A 10,764-nucleotide genomic window follows, 5' to 3' on the forward strand; every position below is an offset into this window, starting at 1 on the left:
ATTAACATACACCACAGGGACACAGCAAAATGAGGACTGTGGGTGACTCGGCACAGAGAAGTCTTACTTAGTCAAATGAATTGCAGGACAAAGAGAGAGGTGGAAGGTAATCTTATCAAAGGATACCTGAAAGATTTATCAGCTAATCATAAGATGTAGACTTTAAGTGGATCTTGATTGATTGATTAAAGGCCATGATTAAAAATTATGGCCTTTGAGACAATTAAAAATTTGAACACTGACTAGATATTTGATGATATTAAAGAATTATTGTTAATTTTTAGAAGTGATAACTGTGTTTTTTTAAGTACTATATTTATGATTGTAAACTTTGATTTTATTTCTTTATTTTTAAACATTTTCCCTAAGAGACATTTGCTTTGTATTTGTTTTTCAGGTTGCTGCACGATCTTAACTTTTCCAAAGATGAGATCCATAGTTTTACAGGATACTGAAGAGCCATCATTGTCTTTTACTCAGCTGTTTTATCTAAATTTGTGATTGCTTAGGGTTTTTTAAGACAACTTTTTCATATACTGAAAGGTTAACTAGGCTCCAGGCTTCAGTTTCTCAAATGAAATCAAATGTTCCTTCAGTATAGATAACCTGTTTGCTTTATTTTATACCATAACTTATTTTACTACTGATTTTTGGCCAGGAAAGTCAGTCATGGCAACAAACACATACAGGTAGTTTCTTATGAATCATAAAGCTCCTTGCCATTTAAATTGCGTCACTGTTCCACGATGAGCTCCTGTGTTTTATGACACAATGAAGTAAATGATCATTTTGATCACATTTCTATGCTGTAAAATGGCTTAGCAATACAGATTAAATTTTACATTGCACTGTCAACTCAGGAAATGATCATGTATGTTCTTGTTAATATTAAAACATGGAATGTTATAACTGATTAAGTGATCTAAACATTTTCTGTGTGTGTGTGTGTTTACATTAATACAGAGTAGAATAAAAATATACTTATGTACTTTTTAATCCTTGTCCTAGAAATGTGTTTGAATGGAACAATACTGGATCTGTATCTAAGGGGAACTTTTTTTTTCTTTTCTTGTTTTTAATTTCCCTTCCCTGCTTCCACCCTCCCTGTGGTTTTGTCCATGTGTCCTTTATAGTAGTTCCTGAAAACCCCTCTCCCCACTATCCCTTCCCCCCTCCCCACTGGCTATTGTTAGATTGTTCTTAACTTCAATGTCTCTGGTTATATTTTGTTTGCTTTTTTCTGTTGATTATGTTCCAGTTAAAGGTGAGATCATATGGTATTTGTCCCTCACCGCACGGCTTATTTCACTTAGCATAATGCTTTCCAGTTCCATCCATGCTGTTGCAAAGGCTAGGAGCTCCTTCTTTCTTTCTGCTGTGTAGAGTTCTATTGTGTAAATGTACCAAAGTTTTTTGATCCACTCATTTAATGATGGGCACCTAAGTTGCTTCCAGCACTTGGCTATTGTAAATTCTGCTGCTATGAACATTGGGGTGCACAGGTTCTTTCAGATTGGTGTTTCAGGGTTCTTAGGGTATAATCCCAGCAGCGGAATTGCTGGGTCAAAGGGCAGTTCCATTTTTAGTTTTCTGAGGAAATTCCATACTGTTTTCCACAGTGGCCTCACCAGTATGCATTCCCACCAACAGTGCACTAGGGTTCCCTTTTCTCCGCATCCTCTCCAACATCTGTTTGTGGATTTGTTTATGTTGGCCACTCTGACTTGGTGTGAGATGGTACCTCATTGTGGTTTTAATTTGCATCTTTCTGATGGCTAGTGATGCTGAGCATCTTTTCATATGTCTCTAGGCCCTCTTTATGTCTTCCTTGGAGAAGTGTCATTCAAGTTCTTTGCCCATTTTTTAATTGGGTTGTTTGTCTTCCTGGAGTGCAGTAATGTGAGTTCTTTATATATTTTGGAGATCAGGCCCTTGTCTGAGGTATCATTGGCAAATATGTTTTCCCATACTGTTGGTTCTCTTTTAATTTTAATGCTGTTTTCCTTAGCCATGCAGAAGCCTTTTATTTTGATGAGGTCCCATTTGTTTATTCTTTCCTTTATGTCCCTTGCTTTAGGGGACGTGTCTGTGAGGATGTTGCTGCGTGGAATGTCCGAGATTTTCCTGCCAATGTTTTCCTCTAGGACTTTTATGGTGTTACGACTTACATTTAAGTCTTTTATCTGTCCCGAGTTTATTTTTGTGTGTGGTGTAAGTTGGTGATCGAGTTTCATTTTTTTGCACGGAGCTGTCCAAATCTCCCAACACCATTTGTTGAAGAGGGTATTTTTGCTCCATTTTATGCTCCTGCCTCCTTTGTGAAATATTAATTGACCATAGAGACTTGGGTTTATTTCTGGGCTCTTTGTTTTGTTCCATTGGTCTATGTGTCTGTTTTTATGGCAGTACCAGGCTGTTTTGATTACAGTGGCCTTGTAATACAGTTTGATATCAGGTATTGTGATCCCTTCTGCTTTGTTCTTTTTTCTCAAAATTGCTGCTGCTATTTGGAGTTGTTTATGGTTCCATATGAATTTCTGAAGTGTTTGTTCTATATCTGTGAAATATGTCATGGATACTTTAATAGGGATTGCATTGAATCTATAAATCGCTTTGGGTAGTATTGCCATTTTGATGATGTTAATTCTTCCAATCTATGAGCATGGTACATGCTTCCATTTGTTTGTGTCTTCCTTAATTTCTTTCTTCAGTGTTGTGTAGTTTTCTGAGTACAGGTCTTTTGCCTCCTTGGTTAGGTTTACTCCTAGGTACTTTATTTTTCTTGTTCCTATATCAAATGGGATTTTTTCCCCCTGATTTCTGTTTCTGCAGTTTCATTGTTGGTGTACAGGAATGCCTTTGATTTCTGAGTATTGACTTTGTATCCAGCTGTTTTGCCAAATTCATTTATTAGGTCGAGTAGTTTTTTGGTGGAATCTATAGGATTTTCCATATACATTATCATGTCATCTGCAAATAGTGACAGTTTCATTTCCTCCTTTCCAATTTGGATGCGTTTTCTTTCTTTTTCTTGTCTGATTGCTGTGGCTAGAACTTCCAATACTATGTTGAATATGAGTGGTGAGAGAGGGCATCCTTGTCTTGTTCCTGATCTTAGTGGGAAAGCTCTAAGGTTTTGCCCTTTGAGTATGGTGTTGGCTGTAGGTCTGTCATATATGGCCTTTCTTATATTGAGGAATGCTCCCTCTATTCCCACTTTGCTGAGTGTTTTGGTCATAAATGGGTGCTGTACCTTATCAAATGCGTTTTTTGCATCTATTGGTATGATCATGTGGTTTTTGTCTTTGCTTTTGTTTATGTGGTGTATTATGTTTATTGATTTGCGAATATTGTACCATCCTTGCATCCCTGGGATGAATCCCACTTGATCATGGTGTATGATCTTTTTAACGTATTGTTGGATGCGTTTTACCAACATTTTGTTGAGGATTTTAGCATGTATGTTCATCAGTGATATTGGCTAAGGGAAACTTTTAAAGGCAACAATGAAAGATATTGGAGATGCTTCACACGTGCAGCTTGAATCAGGTGTGTTAGAGAGTTTAAGAGAACCTTGACAGCTGTGTTTATTCTTAGCCAAAACCTGAGGCTTTGGGAAAGATAATGAAAGTATAGCATATGGTTCCATGGCCCAAAATAATCATTTGATGCTTTGGAGTGGGTTAATCTTTAATTCTTTTCTAGCCTGTCCAGACCAGCTGGGAAGATGAGGAACACTGTGTCCAGAGTGGTCCTTCCCCTCCCTGGCTGCTTTCTCACAGCTGGCAGTGCATCAGGGTGCCCTCCTGTGTTCTTTGGGGTGCAGGGAAGGGGGGCACTTAGTCTCCCTCCCTGCCATGCGTGCAGCCTGCTTGTGCTTTCCCAGGCAGGGACTCAGAAGGGGTATCATGAAAAGTCTATATGAGCTTTCATGAGGAAACTATTGAATGCAGAGGTGGCTACTGCATAAGCTAATAGATTTTTCAGTGTGTTTAAGTGTTTTCACAGAAATGGCAGGGAGGGGGGGGAGAGTCTCCAGTGTCCCTGTAAATGATTTTGTCATAGCTAAGACTTCACTGACTGAATGCACCCAAGAGGAACACAGTGTTAACATTGCTCAAATTGCTAACACTAGCTTACCAAGCTCACTGTGGACAAGTGGCTGGTTGAACACTATAATCTTTTCCTGTGCCTCCCTCTTTTATATGTATATTTTTTTTCATTGAATTTATTGGGGTGACACTGGTTAATAAAATTACTAGGTTTCAGGTGTGCAGTTGTATAATACATCATCTGTATATTGTATTGTGCGTTCATCACCCAAAGTCGAGTGTCCGTCCATCACCATTTATCCCCCCTTTACCCTCTTCTACCTGCCCCACCCCCCTTTCCCTCTAGTAGAGTCTGTGTCTATGAGTGGCCAGTTCCACCACATCATCATTCACCCAGGCAGCACCTAGCGGTCCTGGGCTGGCAGTGCTCCCTGGTGGCCATTCTCTAGCTTCATGCCTCCCAACTACCTCCTTTTCTCTTCCAAGAGGGATCTCATACTTTCTGGACACTTTCTCATCTTTTCTAACCTCTTTCTTTTCTCTTTCTGCTCTAATTCTTTTCTAATTACCTCAAGCAAACAAAATCTCCTGTTACTTTCTATACGTACCTCTTCTTCATTCCTTTTCTTACATTTTAAAGCAAAAGAAAATGCGTAAGTCTCTTCTGGGTTATCTCATTCACTTTTATGATTTTATCAACTTATATATTAATAATTCTCAAATTAAGAATCAGCTGAGTTTGTTTCCAATGTTCACTTACCTGCTGGGTAACACCTCGATGTTCCTTCTTCGAGCCCCTGAAACTCAGTATGTCCCAAACTAAATTTTTATGATCATCTTTCCCCAAGTCTAGTCCTCCTCTTGAGTTCTGTCTTTAATTCACTAGGACTACTTCCCACCTGACAAGCCTTTCTAGAGCCATTAGGTATCAGCCTCTCCCTCTCCAATCTGATTTCTGTACCAGATAAACCGCACCCTCTCACCCCTCCACTGGGTGAGTGTGTAGCCTCCTTGCTGGTCTTCCTGCTGCAGTCTTGATCTCACTGACACTCATTCTCCATCCCAGTGTGTCCTCGAATGCCTTGGAGAGAACATCCCCTGAACAGAGCCGCAGTCTCCATGGAACACAGCCACATACAGTGGGGCACAGTGGGGAGTATAGGTTGTAACTATTGGCTTGAGCAAAGAAAAAGACTCCTACATCTCCTAATTGCAGTGAGGAAAAAATGATCATCAAAGTCACTTTTGCTTAGAATTCTGCTTACTTGCTTCTTTGTTTAAAAATGTTTAAGTATTAGTTTTCTATTGCTGCCGGGACAAATCACCACAAACTTAGGGGCTTTAAACAACACACATTTATTACATCACATTTACATAGCTTAGAAATGTGGGCACAGCCAAGCTCAGCTGGGTCCTCTGCTGAGGGCCTCACAGGGCTGAAATCAGGCTGCCAGCTGGCTTGGGCATTTCTCAGGAGGCTGGGGGAAAGCTTGTGCTTCCAGGCTCATTCAGGTTGTTTGTGGAACTCAGTTCCTGTGGCTGTAGGCCGAGTCCCCATCTTCCTTGCTAGCTGTCAGCTGGGGACCAGTCATTGCATGTAAGAGCAGCCCGCATCCCCCTCAGGCTTCAACTCTTTCTGAACCTCCTTTCTTGCTCCAGCTGGAGAAAGTTCACTGCTTTTAAGGCCTCACATGACGAGATTGGGCCCATCCAGGTCATCCGGGATATCTCCCAATCTTAGTCTCTGTGACCTTAAAGCTGCAGAGTCCCTTGTGCCATTTAATACAACATTTTCAAAGGTTGCCGGCATCAGGGTGTTGACATCTTGGGGGAGCCATTCTGCTTACCACAGTCTGTAAAGAACCGAGAGAAATTTGTCCAAGGTAAGAATTGCGTTTTGTCTAGATACCACTGTGGGCCTTCAGGGTTTACCTTAGTGTAACGGAGTCAGGAGATGGGCTGTCAGGCTCCAGAATACAGGCATACCTCAGAGATAGAGCAGGGTCATTTCCAAACCATCGGTAAAGTGAGTATCGCAGTAAAACAAGTTGTAATCTTTTTGCTGGTGGAGGGCCTTGCCTTCAGTTTGTAAAAAAATTCCAACACCTGTGAAGCACAATAAAGCCTAGTGCAATAAAACAAGGCATGCTTGTATTCAACGTCATAATGCTGGTAAAGACTTGGCTACAACTTCCCCTCTGGTCACATGAATTTGACCTAAACGAGTTTGAGGCTGCATCTGTCAATAGCCACAGACCCCTACCTTTGGGCAGATGAAGCAGACTCTGTTTGGTCTATAATATTTAGAATTGGGGCTAAGTGGTTTAAAAAGGAAAAGTGAAATCTCAACCTGTCTCAGTCTGTTGGTGACTTTCTGCTTCGGTTTTATTGTGAATTATCTTCCCTTAGGGTTGGCGGTATGGCAGGCCTAAAAAGCAATGCCAGTGATCTATGTAAATGCAAAAACATGTTTTCTTTCTTGGTTAAAGTTCTCTTCTGCTGCCCGATCCCCACTATGGAAGAGAAGCCCTGTGTTGGGTGCAGCACACCAATATCAGGCTGTAGAATGAGGCAGTGGCTCCATACCAGGAGAAGCAAGAGAGCGGACCTGGAGCTGCTGCCCTCTACGCACCCCCCACCCTGACATTTATTGAAGAAGATACAAGAAACATTGTACACAGGACAATGATGCCTCAGTCCCCTTCAAAGTAGGCACCTTGGGACCTCACACAGTTCTCCCAATTGCCATCAGCTGCTCCACTGTATTTTCCTGAATCTCATCAAAAATCTCAGTCTGAAATCTCTCCCTTTCAAAGGTGATTTTAGTTTTGAAAAAAGCCAGAAGTCTCAGGGCACCAAATCTGGGCTGTAGGGGATAACCTATGCACAAGACATGATGCATGAGTGGGCATGTTGTCATGATGAAGCTGCCAGTCACCAGTTGCGCACAGCTGCGGCCTTCTGAATCCGAATAATTTACATGGGGGAGTGTCCAAGCCTAACACAAATTTGATGCAGATTTGTTCGTTGCTCTACTTGCTCAGTCGTTTTGAATGTGACAGCCACACATTACATGTTCTCACTCAATGGCATCTACCGCCCCCACTGACTAGCACAGTGAAGCCGTCATTGTTCACGCATGCGCATTCCAGTCCATGCTCTTAGGCTACCAGGTTACATCAGTGTCGTGCAAACCGTTCTTGTTGTATTAACAATGGCTGGACTTTTTCCAGACAGACCTCATATTTCTTTTTTTAAATATATTTATTGATTATGCTATTACAGTTGTCCCATTTCCCGCCCCCCTCACTCCACTCCATCCTGACCACCCCCTCCCTCCCACATTCCCCCCCTATAGTTCATGTCCATGGGTCATACTTATAAGTTCTTTGACTTCTACATTTCCTACAATATTCTTACCCTCCCCCTGTCTATTTTCCACCTATCATCTATGCTATCTCTCTGTACCTTCCCCCCCCACTCCCCTATTGACAACCCTCCATGTGATCTCTATGGTTCTGTTCCTGTTCTACTTGTTTGCCTAGTTTGCTCTTGTTTTTGTTCTAGGTGTGGTCGTTAATAACTGTGAGTTTGCTGTCATTTTTATTGTTCATATTTTTGATCTTCCTTTTCTTAGGTAACTCCCTTTAACATTTCATAGAATAAGGGATTGGTGATGATGAACTCCTTTAACTTGACCTTATCTGAGAAGCAGTTTATCTTCCCTTCCATTCTAAATGATAGCTTTGCTGGATACAGTAATCTTGGAAGTAGGTCCTTGCCTTTCATGACTTGGGATACTTCTTGCCAGCCCCTCCTTGCCTGTAAGGTTTCTTTTGAGAAATCAGCTGACAGTCTTATGGGCACTCCTCTGTAGGTAACTGTGTCCTTTTCTCTTGCTGCTTCTAAGATTCTCTCCTGTTTAATCTTAAATAATGTAATGATGATGTGCCTTGGTGTGTTCCTCCTTGGGTCCAGTTTCTTTGGGACTCTCTGAGCTTCCTGGACTTCCTGGAAGACTATTTCCTTTGCCAGATTAGGGAAGTTCTCCTTCATTATTTGTTCAAATAAGTTTTCCATTTTTGGTTCTTCCTCTTCTCCTTCTGGCACCCCTATAATTTGGATGTTGGAACGTTTCAAGATGTCCTGGAGGTTCCTAAGCCTCTCCTCATTTTTCCAAGTTCTTATTTCTTCATTCTTTACTGGTTGGATGTTTCTTTCTTCCTTCTGGTCCACACCATTGATTTGAGTCCCAGTTTCCTTCGCATCCCTATTGGTTCCCTATATATTTTCCTTTGTTTCTCTTAGCATAGGCTTCATTTTTTCATCTGGTTTTCAAACAAATTCAACCAATTCTGTGAGCGTCTTGATAACCAGTGTTTTCAACTGTGCATCAGATAGGTTGGCTATCTCTTCCTCGCTTAGTTGTATTTTTTTTGGAGCTTTGAAGTGTTCTGTCATTTGGGCCATTTTTTTTTGTCTTGGTGTGTCTGTTACTTAAAGGGTTGGAGCCTTAGGTGTTCCCTGGGGTGGGGTAAGGCTGGTCTCTGTGCTGTGATGCTGTATGTGGGGGAGGGGCTGAGAGGGAGCAATGGCGCCCGATCCCCTCTCCACTGGACCTCAATCTTTCACTCCGCTACCCACAATCAAACTGGGCCCCTCTGGTGCTGGTTCCCAAGTTGGTGGGCTTGTGCACACCCTAGGCCCCTGTGGGTCTCTCCCAGGACCTCTCCTGTGAGGCTGGGAGTCTCTCCTGCTGCCGCCCCAACCCCCACAGGCGTTTTCAATCAGAGGTTTGAGGCTTTATTTCCCTGCGCTGGAGCCCTGGGTTGCTCCGCCCACTTTGCTCCCTGCTGTTTGTCAGGTTTATCTGTGCTGGAATGTGGGGCCGCGGGGGACCACCCGAGCTCTGCCTGCCCCGTTCTCTGCCACTCTGAGTCCAGCCCTCTCTGTTTATCTGTGCGCGAATGTGGGACCGCAGGATCTGCTAGTGATCCCACTGCCTGCCCCGTTCGTCACACACTCTGCCAGTCTGGGTCCTGCCATGGCCACGCGAGTCCTCTCCACCCTGGCTGCCCGTCTCCGCCCCTCCTACCGGTCTGGATGAATGTTTATTTTTTATTTCCTTGGTGTCGGACTTCCTTGCCGTTCTATTTTCTGTCAGTTCTGGTTGTGCGAGGAGGTGCAGTGTGTCTACCTACGCTGCCATCTTGGTTCTCCTCCAGAGCTCATATTTCAAACTTTGAAGGGAATGCTAGGATTTTTGTTTTCTTTTTATAAACTGGCTGTACAACTTTATATTCCTGCCAGCACTGTATGATAATTTGAATTATTCCACATCCTCACCAACTTTGAACTATTTTTTAAATTTTACTGGGGTTTTAATTTGCATTTGTCTGATGTCTCATGATGAACATATCATCATCATCATCATCATCATCCTCCTTCTCATCATCATCCTCATCTTCATCCTCATCATCATCATGTGCTTACTGGCCATTGGTATATTGTCTTTTGCAGGGTGCCTATTTAAACCTTTTACTATTTTTAAACTGGATTGTTTTTTCTTCTCATTGAATTATCAGCGTCCTTTACATATTGCCTATGCAAGTCCTGTATCAGGTATGTTTCCCGACTATTTTCTACAGTGTGACGGTAAATCACATGTGTGGTTTCCCAGCTATTAATGTATAGGGCATGAACAGACTTAGAGTGACAAATCAGTTTAGATTTGAGCAAAATAAAAATGTAAAGTAAATAACAGAACATGAGGCATTGAAATGTGAATGACAAACCCCAGGAAACACATGCTCATGGCAGAGTGGAAGAGGGGACCGGCCCGAGACGCAGGCAGCTAATGACAAGCAGGACCATGACTAATGAAAGTCCTAATGTCGCCATGAAGGCAAATGGGGGAACAGATCATTTCCATGTTGGAGTACAGTCTGTCCAATTGCTTTGTTGCAACTGGAGACTTAGAGGTAAACCTGCAAATGAACTGGTAGCTTTCTCTCTTGAATTCAAAGGTCTTATGTTCTGATTTAGGATTTTCTAATTAGCCATCTCAGCTGGTGGTGATTAGAACAGCAAGGGCAGTGTTTTTATTGTAGTGTTTGCAGAGGCAGCCTGCAGCCTGTGTAGACTTCATTACAATTCTATTTCCCCTCAGTTGGAGCATGTGGAGAAAAATAGTTATTTGTGCTCTGCAATTGCTCTTTAAACATGTCTGAAGGAAAAGACTGCTGACATGTTCAGTGAAATACATTCAAATATTTGTTATGTGGAGAATTTCTCACTTTCTGAGCAAGTTAATGTCTTATTTATATAAAAATTGTCACAAGGCAATTCTCAGACTAGCCACATTCTTGTGCTGTTTAGGAAAAAATTCACAAAAATCATCATACATCATTCATCGTTACCATTCATATATTAAGTGTGGTGTTTTTTAATATAGATAGATCTTGAATTTATTGTAAACCTGTGATGAGGTCAGAATTCTACGCAATAAACTATTAGAAGAAGGGACACTCCCTCCTCACACAGTTAGGATGAGGCAAAGGAACCAAACACCCAAAGGTGGGATTCCCTGTACTCAGCAGGTATTCAGGAGGAGCAGAATAGTCAAAAGTAACCAGGGAAGCCCTGGCTGGTGTGGCTCAGTGAATCAAGTGCTGGCCTGTGAACTGAAAGGTCACCAGCTCAATTCCCAGTC

The 10,764-nt window shown here is 42.1% G+C and overlaps 1 protein-coding gene across 2 annotated transcripts in view; it reads left to right on the plus strand.

Moving 5' to 3' along the window:
* Positions 1-996, plus strand: part of CYB5R4 (cytochrome b5 reductase 4) — a 103,305-nt gene extending 102,309 nt beyond the window's left edge. For both annotated transcript variants that reach the window (XM_024576566.2, XM_024576567.2), the window contains one exon: positions 398-996. In XM_024576566.2, coding sequence (XP_024432334.1) covers positions 398-455 — 58 coding nt within the window. In that variant the 3' untranslated portion in view covers positions 456-996. The remainder of the gene's footprint in view (positions 1-397) is intronic.
* The last annotated feature ends 9,768 nt before the right edge of the window (positions 997-10,764 follow it).

Source organism: Desmodus rotundus, chromosome 11 (assembly GCF_022682495.2).
Source record: "Desmodus rotundus isolate HL8 chromosome 11, HLdesRot8A.1, whole genome shotgun sequence".
NCBI lineage: Eukaryota > Metazoa > Chordata > Mammalia > Chiroptera > Phyllostomidae > Desmodus > Desmodus rotundus.